At 37.8% G+C, this 18,912-nt stretch overlaps 1 protein-coding gene across 4 annotated transcripts in view; it reads left to right on the plus strand.

Moving 5' to 3' along the window:
* Window positions 1–18,912, plus strand: part of TJP2 (tight junction protein 2) — a 77,001-nt gene that overhangs the window by 43,784 nt on the left and 14,305 nt on the right. For all 4 annotated transcript variants that reach the window (XM_032214754.1, XM_032214757.1, XM_032214755.1 and 1 more), the window contains 7 exons: window positions 5,612–5,665; window positions 12,468–12,592; window positions 13,718–13,820; window positions 14,535–15,093; window positions 16,817–16,920; window positions 17,079–17,232; window positions 18,789–18,900. In XM_032214754.1, the coding sequence (XP_032070645.1) occupies window positions 5,621–5,665; window positions 12,468–12,592; window positions 13,718–13,820; window positions 14,535–15,093; window positions 16,817–16,920; window positions 17,079–17,232; window positions 18,789–18,900 (1,202 nt within the window). In that variant the 5' untranslated portion in view covers window positions 5,612–5,620. The remainder of the gene's footprint in view (window positions 1–5,611; window positions 5,666–12,467; window positions 12,593–13,717; window positions 13,821–14,534; window positions 15,094–16,816; window positions 16,921–17,078; window positions 17,233–18,788; window positions 18,901–18,912) is intronic.

The raw sequence follows: 18,912 nt of genomic DNA on the forward strand, positions 1-18,912 counted from the left end.
ACTCCTGAAAACACTGTAAAAATAAGCAAAATGTTTACTAACTCTTTTGAACTTTAAAAGTCGAGGTGATTGAGCACCTGATTTATACTTGTCTTTTGTGCATATTGGGAGCTGATTGGTTATTTAAGATACCAAAAAAGAGTTCTTTCGCTAGGGAAAAAACCCAAAGGAATTGAGTTCAATATCACTGCTCATTGAAAACATACATGCTTGGCATTGTAAGAATTGCACATGGATTAGAAAACAAATAAAAGAATACAATATCAGCAAGAAAGTAAAAGAATTGAAATGGAAATAGGCTGGTCACATAGCAAAAAGAACGGACGGCAGGTGGACTAAAGCTGTCAGTCATAGAATGGATCCCATTTTATAAAAAGCATCCACAAAAGAGACCTAAAGCAAGATGGATTGATGACATAAGTAAATATTGCGGGCCTAATTGGCAAAAGAAAGCTCAGGACCATATACAGTAGAACCTCTGGTCACAACCACTTCTCACCATGACCAAATTGAGTTCTGACCAAAAAATTCACCTTCCCCCCCCCCCCCCCCGCTAATTTCCCCTTCCAGGCTTACTTTTTTGGTAAGCGCCAAATTTCCAAAATTAGGTTCAGGTCACAATCAAATCGGTTTGCGACCAAGGGTATGGAATGAATTATGGTTGTGACCAGAGATTCTACTGTAGGTTGAAAACATGTGGAAGAGGCATTCATCCTGCCTTCCACAGACAGTGGCTAAAATAATAATGATCACTGTTCATTAAAGAAAGATTAATTGAAGTAGGTTGCTCTCGCTGATCTTGGGTTGAGAAGCAGTGATCTATAAATCTTCTCACCTTTCATACATTTATATCCAATCCATCTAGATGTCATTCATTTTAGTTGCAATATACCCAACACCTTACAAGCACATCATATTCGAATTGGTTGCTTAAAAGTTATGCTTGGGGAAGCTAATCAAATTGCAATGAGTTCTATAAACTGCATCCCAATATCCAATATTTGTGTCCTGCATGCTCTCTAGATGCAAGACATGTGCCCATATCTCCGAAAATTCACATTTCCTACATTGTTTGTTTTTCTTGGCAGAGGAAAAGCAACTCTTAATGTTGATGGTTACTTAACCTCAGCCTCAAAGGTTATTTAAGGAGAACTTTTGAAACAGGCTGGACTGGACTCTTTTAACATTATAAAATTCAACATTGCTTTTGGAAGTTTTAGTGTTCTTGTGTATGTGTGTTTGGACTTCTGTATATTACCTTAGGAAATAATGGCAGGATAGTTGAATAGCTGAATATGTAGGGCTACTATTATAGTAGAATTGCATAACCATTTTTGACCGATACACATTGATTAAAAGCCTGGGGAATTCACCCTCTGAACAGATTGCATCCTGCCACAGCAAAAACTGGTAAAACATAGTGAATGTGATTATGTGCTGTAAAAAATAGAGGATTTTAACCGGGGATGGAAATTGATTACCTTTTCCCTTTCTCTAGTATGCATGAAGGTTTTTAAATTTAAAATATGAATCAACTAGCATGTATTAGAGGATATTTCGAAATCTTTATGCTTGAAAAATGTTTGTGGGGCGGTTCATGGAGTCACTAGTAGTAGATCCTATAAAAACACTATTTAATTAGAATTGGGTAGGCTGAAATCTGCATAATACTTCTGAGAAAAATTGTTGAATTAAAGAATGGTACTCCATTAAGATATTGGTCTGAATTTTCTGAAAAAGTTTTTCCACTGGGTAATTGCATAAATAATGTCATAACTAACATATTGTGGTTATCTTTTTTGCATTATTTCCAGTGACATATTAATAACTATTAATAAGCAGCTAGTACTTGATTTAATTCATCTCTTGATGTATTTGCATTCTCTATGCATCATTTCTCTTTTAAATTCTTGGCTCCTGATATAGCTAGAATCTTGGGAGCAAGAATTTAATCTCTCCTTCAGAGGGAGATTTATAAAATCTTGCCCAACCCCCATGCTCATATTGGTCCTTCCATTAATCTGTTGGCCTTGACAGTATTTTGCAAAGAAAACAGATGTAATTTTTATAACATTAAAGAAGAGATTATGAGTTAGAGATTTAGAAGAGCACAGATGGCCTTTATGCTTAGGGAACTCCCAAGGTGAGCTTTTGCAATACTTTATAAGTACTACATTCTGTTCTCTACAAAACGGAGCTTCTGGATACAGTCACTTATAGTTTAATTAATCCATTCTTCAAGAGCAGTGAAAGCATTTTATTTCATTTATAGCAATTTGATTATATGTAATTTCAAGGAACATTAATCTCTTCTACCTCCTTCCCAGAAATAAATGCTACTCTAATTTCTGTACTTATAGAGCAATTACTATACAGCATTAGTTTCATTCACAAATAAAATATGTTTAAGTACAGGCAGTCCTTGCCTTACAACTGTTCAAAGTTACGATGACACTGAAAAACAACCACTTATAGCAATAGCACTTAGACTTATATACCGCTTCATAGTGCTTTATTGCCCTTTCTAAGTGGTTTACATAACCAGCATATTGCCCCCAACAATCTGGGTCTTCATTTATGACCATTACAGCATCTCCGTGGTCATGTCAAGCAAAGGCAACGAGTCAATTCACTTAACAACCATGTCACTAACTTAAGAACTGCAGTGATTCACTTAATAACGGTCACAAGAAAAGTTGTAAAATGAGGCAAAATTCATTTAACAAATATCTCAGCAACAGAAATTTTGGGCTCAATTGTGGTTGTAAGTTGAAGACTATCTATACTTGAGGTAATAAATAATTATCCTTAACATTTGTTATGAGGCTGCATGAATATAGAAATCTACATCTGTTGGTTTCTACATTGTAAAACTAATGAGCACATATTTGTCTGTTTGCATGAGTCAAACAAATTTTTTACCTTAGAGGACATCAAACGCAATATCTCAAAAGTAATTTTGCTGATACATGATTCAAGAAGGAGATGTGCAATCCAGAGCATTTTGGGAGTGATTTTACAATTGTCATCTGTCATGATTTTTACAGTGATAATTCTTTTTTTAAAAAAAATCCTGTTCATTTTAGCTCTTCTCAGTTTTTTTTTCATGGTTAATATTTGTAGAGATACCAGCATTAATAATAAAATATTAATGTTTGGGATGGTTTAAGTTGTGGCATCAGGATTAATTAATTAATTGATATTTTAATTTATGATGAACATTTTATTCTAAGACAAGACATTGCATTAAATCAATTGCTACATGAGCATACTCTTGACAAATGCCCAAAGGCTAATATCTGATACTCAGTTTGATAACTTGTGCATGGAAATGCAGAACATGGAATTGGTGCACCATTTGGCAAAAAGGAATAACAATTTCTACAAATTTCTGACTAAACATTTTGTCTGTTTTTGTAGAATTTGTTTTCTGAGGTAAACTTTCCTCCCATATCTATTAATTTGGACTTCCCCGATTTTCTGCAAGATTTCAACTGTAAATTGTAGGGAAGACAGAACTTTACTCTAAGCTGGGTTGGACAATAATTTCCCCAAGGAGCCAGATGAGAAACTGAGTCTGTTGTGGAGGGCGGAGCCAATAACTCCTGGCTGTGCTCTGCCCACTCAACCGGGAAGCCGACCTTCGACCGAGGAGGTGATGCATGGCCAAGCTTGAGTCTCCTCACTTGATGACCATTGCTACTACCCCTCCCCTTGCCCACTTGTGGCTAGCAGCCAATTGAAGGAGTGCACAGCAACTGCGTAGAGACAGACTCAACTCAGCCTCTTCTCCCGCTCCCTGCAGTGTGCTTTTTTACATTAATTTATAATATCCAACTGATGTCACATGGCTTGGATAGGAACAGCCAAAGGGTCATATGGGGCCCAGCGGCTATACCAGTGATGGCTAATCTTTTTGTTGTGGCGTGGCAAAAGTGGGGAGAAACATAGGGGGGGTCATGCACGTGCATGCCCACACCCATAATGCAATGCCCTCCCCCATGGATGCGCGCACAACTCCACCCCTGTGCACATGCGCCCAGTCCTCACTGAAGCCTCCAGACTTCTGGGAGGCGGCTGGGCCATTTTTTGTCCTCTGTAGGCTTCAGAAAAAAACAGCCCAACGGCCAACCCGGATGTTTCTTCCTGGACTTCTGGTGGGCCCCGTTGGGCCATGTTTTGCCCTACCCAGGCTTCAGGGAAGCCTCCTGAAGCCTGGGGAGCCTGAAAAACAGCCCAACGTGCAACTGGAAGTCCATTCCCAAACTTCCAGTTTGTGTGTTGGGCAATTTTTTGCTCTCTGGAGGCTTCAGAGAAGCCTCCAGAGGGCAAAAAACAGCCAAAAACCAAGCCCAAAAATGGCAGCTGGCCAGCGTGCACATGTGTACTGGAGCTGACAGGGTAATGCCTCACATGCCCTCAGAAATGGCTCTGCATGCCACCTGTGGCACGCGTACCATAGGTTCAGCATCACAGGGCTATGCCATGCCTAGGTTTGCTCTCAGCTGGAGCGCATAGATTTCATGGATATGAACAAAACAGCAATTATTTGATAACCTATTTGGACTCTCCATTACTGTTATTGCATTACTCTGTTGATTTATACTTCAGCTTTTGTTTTTTATTGTAATATTTTGGTTTTTAATTTTTAGTTGAGTTTTATTGTATAACAGGTTTTCAAAAGTCTGAATGGAAAGAATTCATATACAATATGTCTATCTAATTCGATTTATCAATAGCTTCTTCAAGGTCTAAGAAGAGATTTCTTTTCCACCATAAAGTATCAAACCATTATTTGGTTTTGTTCAGGTTCATTTTCATCAACCCTCACAATATTTCACCCAAGTCTGTAATGAAAATACAGAATCTATATACAGGTAGTCTTTGATTTATGACCATTTGTTTAGCGACCATTTGTTTAGCAACCATTTGAAGTTGCAGTGGCATTGAAAAAAGTGATTTACAACTTACAATTAGTCTTTTCACTAATGACTGTCATAATATCTCCATGATTACATCATGATTTGTGCACTTGGCAAGTATTTAAATTGGTTGTGGTGTCCCTGAGACATGATTACAACTTTCCCGGCTGGCTTATGATGAAGTCAAAGAGGAAGGTGGCAGAGAAGGTCACAAATCACCATCACATGATATGTGTTACATAACAACTATCGAAAAATGTTGAAAAATTGGGTAGTCCTGTGATGCCTCACTTTCATGACCACATTGCTGAAAGACAAATTTTCTAGTACCACATGTGCTCATAAGTTTTTATTTTATTATATCATTATAATTCTTTGGAGACCATAGCCCTACTTAGACATTTGCTTAAACCTGGATTTTAAAAGACGTAGATTTCTAAGGTTTGGCTGCTACCTTTATAACTTATATTACAAGTTTAAAGTATGACAGTAGAGAAACAGTCATGCTTATTTTCTGCTAACATTCAGAAAGTATCTCTTTGTTTTTTACTCTTAGCTATGCTTATTAAATTTGGCTTTAAAAATATTATTGTACTATAATTTTAAAAACATTTCTTCTGCTTGAAGCACTTTTTCTTGGAAAGAGTTCCTTTTTTTCAATTGATGTTGTTTTTTCTCCCTATAAATAGGGTCCAGTCATGGAAGAGCTCATATGGGAACAGTACACAGTGACCTTACAAAAGGTAGTATGTTATTTGTTTATAATTTTCTAATAGCTTTTTTGCACTGAAATATCTCATATCAATTGACAAACAAGATATGTTCCAATTTTAATTGCGTTTCAATAACAAAATATTTTAACCCTGATAAGTATATTGCTTAAACATTTTTTTAAAAAAACCCTCATTTATTGTCATCAATAATTTTCTTTGCAATGCTAGCAATTCATTTTTCTAAAGCTACTAAAAATACCCAGAATTTAAAAAATAACATCAACCCTTTCTTAAAGGTTCAGTTCTCTATAACCCAAGGAAGAAATAGCACAGTTTAAAATGCCACTAAACCTCTGGGCTTTTCCAGCACTCAGTTTTGATTATCACGAAGGAAATGTTTTGGAACAAATTACATTCTTTGGAACATAGAGGAGTCTAGTGTTCAGGTCTACAGCTTTTTCTAAATGCTACTGTTCCCCAAAGTCATCAAAGTTATCTTCATTTGCTACAAAGGGACAACAGTCCCATTCATGAAATAAAAAAAGGATAGAATTTACCCCGACAGTGGTAGTACAAAAAGAGCATGATGTAGTGTTAAGACACCAGGCTAGAAACCAGGAGATGCGTGTCCTAGTCCCATTTTAGGCAAGAAGCCAGCTGGATGACCTTGGAGCAGTCCCTCACTCTCAGCTCTAGGGAGAAGGTCATGGCAAAACACTTCTGAGTATTTTGCCAAGAAAACTGCAGGAACTAGTCCAGACATTTAACCAAGAATCAAAAGTAACTTGAAGGCACAAATAAAATTAAAAAATGGTGATGAGCAGCCCTTTCCTCTTATAAATTACACTGTGACATAAGCACTTGGCTTTTGTGTATACAGCTGTTGTCTTTTTACTGAGCAGCAATACATATAAAGGCCTCCAGCATGCAGATAAACCTGTTTGTGCAAACCATATTTTTGTCTTTGATGTCACAGTGGGGCTTATGAAAGGGAAGGACTGCTCAGAGGTCTCGAAACTGAACTGTGCACAGATTATCCAAGAAATGCTGGACAATTATCCACTCCTTTTCTGTGACCATTACAGAATACTGAAATAATTGTATTTCCACCTATTTGTTTTACTGTCTTAAATGGAAGGTTTTGATCTGATCGTTTCTTAAACAGAATGGTGGAATGGTCTCTTGGTTAACAAAAGGCCCAGTTTAAATTCCAAAACTTAAATGAAGAGTTTAAAAAATAACTATATCCAACAAAAAAGAATATGTTTTTCTCTAATGGATACCAGTGTAAGATTGTCACGTGGAAGGTTAAAAGAAGGGACTTTTAAACAAATTTACTTATGCAGAGGCTTGGGAAGGCAGAAACAAATACAGGCTTATAGCTTGTATTAACTTTCTGAACTAGAAGTAATTCCTTCGTCTTATTTAAATTCAAATGTAGCATAACACAAATGCCCCACATCGCCTTATTCTTCTTTCTTCCAGTGATTCCAGTGCCTTGCTTCCCTTTCCCTTTACATGTTTGAATTCAAGCTCAGGGTTTTATTATTTATTTACAGGTAAAAGTCAAAAAATTAGGATATCGTGCAAAAGTTCATTTATTTCAGTAATGCAACATAAAAGGTGAAACTAATATATGTGATAGACTCATTACATGCAAAGCAGGATAGTTCAAGCCGTGATTTGTTATAATTGTGATGATTATGGCTTACAGCTCATGAAAACCCAAATCCACAATCTCATAAAATTAGAATATTGTGAAAAGGTGCAATATTCTAGGCTCAAAGTGTCCTACTCTAATCAACTAATTAAGCCATAACACCTGCAAAGGGTTCCTGAGCCTTTAAATGGTCTCTCAGTCTGGTTCAGTAGGAATCACAATCATGGGAAAGACTGCTGACCTGACAGTTGTGCAGAAAACCATCATTGACACCCACATAAGGAGGGAAAGCCTCAAAAGGTAATTGCAAAAGAAGTTGGATGTTCCCAAAGTGCTGTATCAAAGCACATTAATAGAAAGTTATGTGGAAGGGAAAAGTGGGGAAGAAAAAGGTGCACAAGCAGGAGGGATGACCGCAGCCTGGAGAGAATTGTCAGGAAAAGGTCATTCAAAAGTGTTGGGGACTTTCACAAGGAGTGGACTGAGGCTGGAGTCAGTGCATCAAGAGCCACCACAAACAGACAGATCCTGGACATGGACTTCAAATGTCATATTCCTCTTGTCAAGCCGCTCCTGAACAACAAACAATGTCAGAAGCATAACTACCTGGGCTAAAAAAACCAGACCTGGTCTGTTGCTCAGTGGTCCAAAGTCCTCTTTTCTGATGAGAGCAACTTTTGCATCTCATTTGGAAACCAAGGACCCAGAGTATGGAGGAAGAATGGAGAGGCACACATGCAAGTCCAATGTGAAGTTTCCACTGTCTGTGTTGATTTGGTGAGCCATTCATCTGCTGGTGTTGGTCCACTGTGCTTCATTAAGTCCAGGGTCAATGCAGCCGTCTACCAGGAGATTTTGGAGCACTTCATGCTTCCTTCCGCAGATGAGCTTTATGGGGATGCTGACTTCATTTTCCAGCAGGATTTGGCACCTGGCCACTCTGCCAAAAGCACCAAAACCTGGTTCAATGACCGTGGGATTACTGTGCTTGATTGGCCAGCAAACTTGTCTGACCTATGGGGCATTGCCAAGAGAGAAAGATGAGAGACATGAGACCAAACAATGCAGAAGAGCTGAAGGGCGCTATTGAAGCATCCTGGTCTTCCATAACACCTCAGCAGTGCCAAAGGCTGATAGCTTACGTGCCATGCTGCATTGAGGCAGTAATTGCTGCAATAGGGGCCCAAACCAAGTACTGAGTACATATGCATGCTTATACTTTTCAGAGGTCTGATATTGTTCTATGTACAATCCTTATTTTATTGATTACATGTAATACTCTATTTTCTGAGATTGTGGATTTGGGGTTTTCATGAGCTGTAAGCCATAATCATCACAATTAAGACAAATCATGGCTTGAACTATCTTGCTTTGCATGTAATGAGTCTATCTCATATATTAGTTTCACCTTTTAAATTGCATTACTGAAATAAATGAACGTTTGCACAATATTCTAATTTTTTGAGTTTCACCTGTATGTATATCCTATTATTATTTTTACAAATAACTCAAAGGAAGTGAACACAATACTCCTCCCTCCTCCTATTTCCTTCACAACAACAACTGCATGAGGTGGGTTGGGCTAAGAGAGAGTGACTGGCCCAAAGTCACCCAGCTGGCTTTCATGTCTAAGGTGAGACTAGAACTCATGACCTCCTGGCTTCTAGCCTGATGCCTTTAACCATTGGACCAACTAGCATCATCCCACCTGCTCCTTGTCCTAGGGCCTGCCGTCCTCTTTGTGTGCCTTCACTATCACCAACGCTGCCGTTTCATTGCTATCTCCTACTTCAGAACTCCCAGGCCCAGAATATGCCAGTTCCAGTTATATGCTGAGATACATGGGAATGGTTCAAGGCTGTCCAGTCAGGGAATATTGTGCATATTTTACTTTACACAATTAAAAAAAGCACTGAATTGTACATTAACAAATGTAACTCTAATGGTATTATTACAGTATTTTTTGGAATATAAGACGCACCCCCCCAAAAAAGAGGGTGAAAATTTGGGTGCATCTTATACACCAAATGTAGTCCCACCCACCCGCACCAGAGGCCAAAAACATGAGGCATGGAGATAGCGATGGACTGTGGCAATCCCTGCAGGCTGGGACAGCTGATTGGGGGTATTCCGGCAATCCGATCCACCCGCCAATCAGCTGTACGGAATCAGAATGCAATAAGTGCTAAAGTTTCCTTGGATGATTAGAGTTTGCAGCAGCAATCACATTCAGAAATCACACACAAGTAACTGATTCAGCAGTATTCAAAATAATAATAATTATATACAATACAATACTAAAAGCAGGTTTTCCAAGGTAGCAGTAAATACAAGCAAAACATAAGCAGTTTCACTTTCAGTTCTCAGCTAAGCCAGACTCTTTCCTTTCTCCTTGTTGCTTGCACAGCAAATACTGTTCAGAGTCCAAATAGCCCTCATTGACTGACTTAGTTGCTGTGCCTATGGCTGACCAAGTCATGAACTCTCACACACTGACAGGAAATTAGCCAGCTGAATAGTATGGATGCTCGTAGGCAGAGGCAGAATTTTTCTTCTTCTCATTTTCCTCCCCCAAAACTAAGGTGTATCTTATACTCTGAAAAATACGGTATTTGATAAGCGTTTAGAAGGCTCAGGATATGCCTATCTGGGTTTTGTAATTAACAGTTTCCATTTTACAGAAGTTTTTCAAGCCGTCCTGATTCAAATCAAATATTTTCTTTAACCCCACCTTGCTTCTATGATTGCTCACCAGTTATGCGATAGTTTCAGAATGTTTTGAAAATCTATAAAGTATCAGCTACGGACACAGAAGCTGAGAAGGAGTGACAGACCTATATTTATCTTCTGAATTTGTGGCAGATGGCTTCTTAATTTGTAGCGCAGTGATTTAAATGCTACATTACTGCAGCCCTCTTCTGTCTCTGTAGTTCCAAGCCATTCGTAAATCAAGATTGTGTAATGTGCTCTTGTACACACTGTAAAAAATATTTTTCATTTATCATGCAATTCCCTAGTCTATAGGGAAGTACTTTTTTTTCAGGACAAGCTTAAAATATGGTCTTAGGTTAATATTATATCAATTTTGACTACTGTACTGTACTGGGATTCCTCAAAGACTGTCTAATAAAGAACAGTATATAATTGCAAAATTTTAACTAAAGACAATTTAAAAACACTATATAACTTTCTCCAAACTCCATAGGGCGTTAAGTATATTGCAATACACTTTCCCCAACAGTCTTGGAGGGCCAATATAAAAAAAAAATCGCACATGAACTAAAACTGTCGCCCCTATGGACAAGGGGCTATTGAAACAACAGCTCATACCCTACTGTACTGTACCTTCTATAAGGACTCATGGACCTATCCCTTAACACCTCACCTGATAAAATACCCAGGAAACAATGATATCTGTTGTATACACTTGCTGTTGTCAGATCAGTGTAATATAGTTTGTTTGAATGTAGCTAAATTTTATTATTCTGTCTGCAAATTTAGGCAGACTTTGACTGCCCACTGATACTTCACCACCAATTGTTAAATATCTTGTGTTTTTTTAATTTTATTTCATTTTGTTTTTTAAAATAATTTTATTTGTAATGCTGGTCTGTGACTGTAATAAAAATGACTACTATTACTACAATTTAAAAAGTACCCATCTCAGAATGACTACAGGTCTTAACAGTGTTTGCTACCTGCACTTCCAAGTAAGAAATTAGGTTTTATAAAGCAACAACATGATGAAAACACATCAGTGGAAACTAGGAAAAGCAAGGATATAGTACACATTAGGGATATTGCATTCAATGGAAAAATAGCATTTAAAATGATAAACAACATGGAGAGGAAAGCAGTAAAGGCATGTTAAGCATTCAGAAAGCAATAAAAAAGATGATGAAGAAGAAAGGAGCAATCACTGAAGAAATGTCATTCAATGACAAAAAAGAATTTCAGGGAAAACTAGTGACTGATTTCTTGGGGATCAGTGATGAGACAGTCAGTAAAAGGCAGTTTTTAGGAAAGGGAAAAGACACACTCTGCAGTGTAGAAATAGAGATTTTGAGGTAAACACCTTAGCTTTGGGATCAGGAATTCAGCAGGAGAAGGAGGGAAAAAGAATACTGAAAGCCAACATGTATGTGAAAAACTGATGCAATATGCTGCGGAGTAAAAGAGACAAGGTAAGAGACAAAAAGAGTGGTTGGAGAAGAAAATCTGTAAGCAAAAACAAATGGTAGGATTGGGAAAGGAATGATGAAGGTGCATCTTTGTTCTACATCGTTCTGCTTGTTTGAGGATTTATGGTACACAGAGCATCCAGAAATTAATGGAAGGAACATGAGAATAGAGTGGAAGGAAAGTAGAAGTCTCAAAGCTATTTGGCCAATCTGGATGATCAACAGTTCTTGGATTTCTGAAGACACCACTGAAGTAATGGAGAGAAAGACTGAAAAATGAGTCTCTTTCCTTCTCTCTCTGGATGGCCACAAAGTCAGGGATTCTATACTGTGCTACCTGAGGGGGGTTATTCAGAAGGGCTCTTGAGTCATCCCTTCACAAAGGTCTTCTCAATTCTGATTGTCTTTAAATCGTTTTTAAAATATCAGCTTGTGTACACCATGGTCAGCATAGATGACATTTGTAATCCAGTCAAACTTCCAGCAGTAAGTCTACATTATTGCTCCATCTCCCTCCAGTTCAGATTTTATCACAGTAGGCAACATTGACATTAAACCCAAGCAAATATGTAACAGGTCTTATTCTGTACTTTTTATAGGGACTTGCATGCTGCATTAATTGATTCATTAAAATAATTTCCAAGTAGTATATATCTCCTCTTCTTGGAGGTCTTTTGCTACTTAAGTGTTGCCACATTTTGCCTAGAAGCTATTATCCAACATGGCCAATCTCTTTTAAAATGTTTTTTTTATTTTATTTTTTTAGAGGTAAGACGGGATTTCATTAGTTTTTTAATCAGATCTTTTAGAAAAACAGAATTTAAAAAAATAAAAAAGTAAAATACAAATTAAACATGTTCTAATATGTCATGGTTTCCTAATATATCTTTAATTACATTTAAATGATTGAATATAATTGAGGGAGATGGTTGTTGTGTGGTTTTGGTTGTTTACTAAATGTGTGGTGTGCCTTTTCCTTTTTCCCTTTCAGGACTCAAAGCGAGGATTTGGTATTGCAGTTTCTGGTGGCAGAGACAACCCTCATTTTGAAAATGGTGAAACATCTATTGTTGTCTCTGATGTCCTTGCAGGTGGCCCAGCTGATGGATTGCTTCAGTAAGTAAGCTTCTTTACCTTAACCTCTTCCTCTTTTTTTGCTTTGACAATTTATTTGTAAAAACAAACGTGTTTCTGAACTTTGGCCTTCCAAGTATTTGCCCATGCAAATGTAGCTATTTATTTTATTTTTTACTGTAATCATGATAAATCTGGCTACTGCCTAATTCTCCTTACCTTTATCAGAGCTTTACAATAGATGATTTTAAATTTGGGGAAATTTGGGGAAGAATTTATTGTTCTACCATAGAAGGCAGCATTCACGAACATCTCACTCTTTCTCAGTTTCTTCCGAGAATAAGCATAATACAAAAATAAACAAACCTTTTGGGGATGATGATGATGATATAGTATTTCTCATTGTAGCCGAAGAAAAGAAATGGAAAATGCCATTACTGTATTCTGATGTTTGGTTTCATGGTTATTATTATTTTATTCATAAATTTGGTTCTTCAACATTGCTTACATCACTAAATAGTATTTTTATTAAACTACATGCAGTAATCAGCTATGATTCCGGTAATGAAAGAGAATATATATGCAGTCCTTGGTGCTCTCTAAATTTGGTGGTTTTCTTGCAGACATTTTATTACCAAACTAGGTGACATCATTGGTGCGCTGATGATGAAAGGTCTGCAAGAAAACCACCAAGCTCAGCACCAAGGATCCCATAATTCAACACTGAGCTGCAAATATGCTCTTCTGTCAGTAGAAAGTATATATTTGTAAGCAAAACCCAATAGGATCAGGGAAATTTTGCCCAATACAGAGGGGAAAAGTTTACACTGTTTCTCTATAGCAGTGTTTCTCAACCTTAGCAACTTGAAGATGTCCGGACTTCAACTCCCAGAATTCCCCAGCCAGCATTCGATGGCTGGGGAATTCTGGGAGTTGAAGTCCGGACATCTTCAAGTTGCTAAGGTTGAGAAACACTGCTCTATAGTGTTTCTTGGGTATTAAAGGCCAAAGGGAACAATCTGGGAGTAGTACAGGACTAAACAGCTGTATGTGGGTTTTTCCTATGTGGACACTTGCAATTGTGGCAGAATTAGGCAGATCCCCATAGAATAGAATTAATGTTGGACCTATTTTTAAAAAAAAAAAATTTATTCACTTCTGTTCCAGAGAGAATGACAGAGTTATTATGGTTAATGGCACACCCATGGAAAACGTGGCCCATGCATTTGCTGTGCAGCAACTAAGAAAAAGTGGGAAAGCTGCTGTCATTGTAAGTTTATTATTATTTATTTGTGAAAGAGAAAGACCAGAGAGACCAGGCCTAGTGGTTAAGGTGCTGGCCTAGAACCCAGAGGTGGTATTCAGCCACTTCTGACAGGTTCTGGGAAACCGGTAGTGGAAATTTTGAGAGTGGGGAGGGAATGGGGATTTTGCAGTATCCTTCCCCTGCCATGGCCACAAAGCCACGCCCACAGAACCGGTAGTAAAAAAATTTGAATCCCACCACTGCTAGAAACCAGAAAACTCTGAGTTCTAGACCTACCTTAGGAATAAAAGCTTGTGAGTGACTTTGGGCCACAACATACATATGTCATTAGCAATGCAGTCATTAAGTGAGTCAGGCCTGATTTTGTAACCCTTTTCTCATGGGCGTTAAATGAATCATGTAATCATTAAGTGAATCCAGCTTCCCCAGTCTTGCTTGTTAGAAGCCTCTTGGCAAAGTCACAAATGGCGATCATGTACCCTGGGACACCGCAACCTTCATCAATACATGCTAGTTGCCAATCACTCAAATTTTGATTGCACAACTATGGGGACAATGCAACACTTGTAAATGCGAAGACTAATCATAAGTCACATTTTCCAGCACTGTTGTAACTTCTAATGGTCATTAAGCAAATGTTTAAGTCAAGGACTACCTATATAAAATGATTGACTCCTTTTTTAAAAAGGCAATCTTGTTCTTATATCCTGTCAATAGGTTGTGAAAAGACCACGTAAGGTACAAGTCCCCGTAGTTCAACGAAGCCCATCCCTTGACTACGACCACAGAGCTTTCGAAGCCTTGGATGACCGTGCAGAATTTGACGGTCGAAGCACACGAAGTGGCTACAGTGAGAGGAGTTGGCACAGTGGAAATGCAGGCCGTAGCCAGAGCTGGGGAGACAACCTTGACAGGGGCTACAGAATGGCCCCCAATAAAGGGCGCAACAACAGCAGAGAACGCAGCGCCAGTCGGGATCGAATTCGGGGCCGTAGCATGGATAGAGAGAGAAGCTTGGACCGTGAATACCAACGGCCCCGAAGCAGAGGGCGGAGCGTTGATCGATATGATACCTATGACTATGGGTATGATGGAGGCAGGAGTCTACCAAGAGATTATGACTGGCAATCTCGTCCTGACCCTCAGCGTGGGAGGGAAACAAAGAGTGGTAGCAAAGATAGGCTGAGTACCCACAGTCCCGCCTCTGACCCATACGACCATAGAACACAGGAAGAGCCTGTTAGTATTCTTCTCACAAAAAGCAAATCAAATGAAGGCAAGTTCTAAAATACAAGTTGAAGAAATGTGTCCTCTTGCCTTTTGTTTTGTTGATGCAAAAACCAATTTTGTTGATGTTTTACCATTTTTTCTTCTTCTAAAAAAGACAACCTGTAATTTACAGAGGGAGATATTGCCAAGTTGTAGTTGCATATGTATCTGGAGGGCACCATGTGGGAAAACCCACTGTTTACCAATAGCCACTGAGTGGCCAGTGGGAGGCAGTAGTGTGCCTGGTGATGTGTTCCTTGTTCTTCCTCTACCTAATTTTATAGGAATTTAGCATGGTACAGAGTAGACCTCAGTCATGATTTCCAGCAAAATCTGTGGCCATTTGTAGATCCTAAATATTTTTGTAGAAAATAAAAGAGTGGATAACTGCTGCCAAATGATCTTTAATCAGCTATATCCAATCCTGCAACCATTTTATCTGAAGGCCCATATTGGGCTCTCAAATTTTCAAATGTGTTCCCTGATTCCGAAAATGTACAGATTTCCAGATATAGGATATCCATTCATTAGCATTAAACTATTGTAAAGTGCTTAAGTATTTTAAACTTTAATTGGCACGTGTTTACACAAATGAATAAAGAGATATCAGATATATAACGTTCTCCTTTGAGACTTAGAAGTATTTCTAACCATAAAGGAGGAGACATGTTTTGATTTGTTCTCATTAGTTTGGATAGATCAGTCTCAAAATAAATTATTTCCACAGTAAAGTGGAATGTAAGAAAAATTCCCACCTTTTATGTTATTAATAGGTTGAGATTTGTTTGCTTAATATCTCTTTTTGGATGCATCCTGAGAATATATCCATAAATCTGCAAAAAAAAAAGTTCAAATTCTGAATGAAGCAAAATTGAATTTAGCATGCTAAATAGAGAGACAGTGAGACTCTTATACTCAAACAATTTTTCTCATGTTATATGGAATAAATAGTGTATCTGGAAATGAGAGACTATCTCTTAAGTAGTTATCCAGTTATCTTTGGAATGTACCCAGAAGCACTGAGAAGTCAAGTTCTTATGTGGAAAGATTGAAAATGCCTAAAGAAAAGATAAAAAGATAATTTAGAGGCAGTATGATAAGCATCATCAAAAACATGAAATAACTGCCATATAAATTTATTCTCTGTACTTTGGAGAGATAAAGAACCGAATTGTAGGTTCACATTTACAAGAAAATGCATATAACCAATTGTGAGAAAGATGGTTTCTGATAATAGAGACAGGTGATAATGTAATAAAAAATCTAAATAAACAAACTGTCTTTTGTTCATCAAGTACTTTTGAACAAAGGTTGGATGGAATGTATTCTCCTGTGTTAGAAAATTAGTTTAGATGATCTGGTGATACAATCCCATGTTTGAATTCTGTCTGAATTTCAATATATACTAGGTCATTGCAATGTTGAAAGTTCATAAGGTACTATGCAGTAAATTGTGCCTATGCAAATTGTTTTTTGAGTATAATCTGCCAACTCTATGTGGTGCCTGCTTGAATTATGTTGGTTTGTGAATCCAAAAAATAGCCAAATTTAACTTGTAGACTATCTTTGATTTATGGATCATAAGTTACATCCTCAGTCTAAAATGTGGGAATTGCAAGGACAAGAAGCTTTTGGATACATCCTTCTTAAAAACAAAATTTGGAAATTGCTAGTATACAATAGGTTTATTTGATAAATTGAAAAACTCCATCTTCCTATTCCTCTTGCAGAATATGGCCTGCGGCTTGGAAGTCAGATTTTTATCAAAGAAATGACTAGTACTGGCCTGGCAACAAAGGATGGCAATTTGCATGAAGGGGACATCATTCTCAAAGTATGTCATTATACAAAGAAACATTAATTTCTTAATGGGGATATTAAAGCATATAACCCTGTTGTTGTTGTTGTTATTTTAATTGTCTGTTTGCAAATACTGGATGGAAACTGTTTGAACTTCAGATATAAATCAATCTGCTTGTTTTACACATTCAGATCAATGGTACAGTGACGGAGAATATGTCCTTATCAGATGCTAGAAAACTGATTGAAAAATCAAGAGGAAAACTTCAGTTGGTTGTTATGAGAGACAAAAGACAAACTCTAATTAACATTCCTACCATGCAGGACAGTGAGTCAGAAATGGAAGGTAAGAGATAGAAAGTAAAGCCAAATACACTTTTTAAACTGTTAAAAATGTTTTAATGATTTTCAAAAGCTCTATCTATGTGTAGAATGTTGCATCCTAAATAAATCTAAAAGTGTACCAGTATGCAAAATCTTTTGAGTTTTTGTTGTGTGGAAAAACAACAACAGTCTCTTAATCCTGACCAAACCTTTGAGGCGAGGGATAGGAGCAATGTCTGGGCCTTAAGCTAAGACAATAATGAGCCCTGCAAGAATCAGCTAAGTTCATAGCTTCCGTCCCTGATACTGAAGGAGCAAATACCTTTAAATAAGCCTACTGTCTATCCTGTCCTATTCCATAGATATCAGTTTTCTTCCATATTCATTTACACAGTAAATGCTCATAATTGTTGGCAGGAATCCATGGCTCAGGCAGACAATATCAGGTGTACCTTACCCAGTTTTGCTAAAAAAAAAAAAAAAAAAAAAGCTGGAATCCCCTTGAAGTGGATAGCTCCTTTCCACTTGTTTTGAAAGCGGGGCTAAAAAAAATGTCTAAGATTGCTTCTGGTGGCAGGAAGTATTTTCTTTCCAGTGCTGAGGTCATCCTTATAATTTGTTTGGCCTCAGAAAACCTCTGAGAGAAAAGAAGACTAGAGACATTATTATGTCTGCATAATGAATGGGGATTTATCAAGTTTAATTTGCTTTTGATGGGCTTTAAAGCAAACACCCATTTGCACAAGCAGTGGGCCTGCATGTTTGTGATGCAAAGCTCCATTAGCGCTGAACCATTCCTACCCATCGCCTGCCGCCATTGCTGGTGCTGGTCTGCAGAGTTGGAAAGGTTGGACACCACTACCTTAAAGCTTAAAGGAAATCAAGTGCTTTAAGGTGCCAGGTGACTGCTATAAAGTTTAGAATATAAATCTTTCCCCTTAATCCTCCAAAATCCTGATTTCTGGGTCAAAACAGTGCTAGGGGCCACATGTGGCATGTATCCCTGGATTGTACATACTTGAAAGAACCTTACTTCCCCTGCCTGTCTTTGGATATATGCCAGAATATCAAGAGATAGATAACTATTTTGGCCTAAGGCTTCAAGAGAAGAATGCTGCCTTACTGCTCTAGTGACTTCCAAGATAACTACCCAATAAGAAGTGACAATCTGGATATTTCCACTTCCCTGGAAGCTACTACCACAGCGGCTTTCAAGTGACTTCTCATAATTTTTATGCCAGCCCTAAGGATTGCCACAGATTATCTGATGCTACCATTTTTTCCAAAGGCTTCATCTGAATGAGGCTTGTTGAATGACATCTTTCAAAGAAAAGCTAATCTATCCTAAATTTAGATCTGTTTGGTAAGCAAAATTACAGTGGTTTAATTTTCTGCCTGGAGTGCTTAGTTTTCTAGTAGGAGCACCTTGTAACATCAGCTTTCTTTAATTTCATAAAGTATTTTTTTGCTGTCAGTGTTTAAAAGAAGAAAGCCTTTTATTATGCATGCAGGTCAACAAACATTAAAATTACAGATGGCAGTAACTTTTCCAGACTCTGCACTATGTTCTCCCAACAGATATTTCAGAAATAGAGTCAAACCGATCTTGCTCACCTCAGGATGACAGAAGACTGCCTCACTCTGACGTGGAGTGCCATTCTTCAAATGAAAAGCTAAAGGAAAAATTGAGGTGGGATGTATA

This window comes from Thamnophis elegans, chromosome 3 (genome assembly GCF_009769535.1).
Source record: "Thamnophis elegans isolate rThaEle1 chromosome 3, rThaEle1.pri, whole genome shotgun sequence".
Taxonomy (NCBI): Eukaryota; Metazoa; Chordata; class Lepidosauria; order Squamata; family Colubridae; genus Thamnophis; species Thamnophis elegans.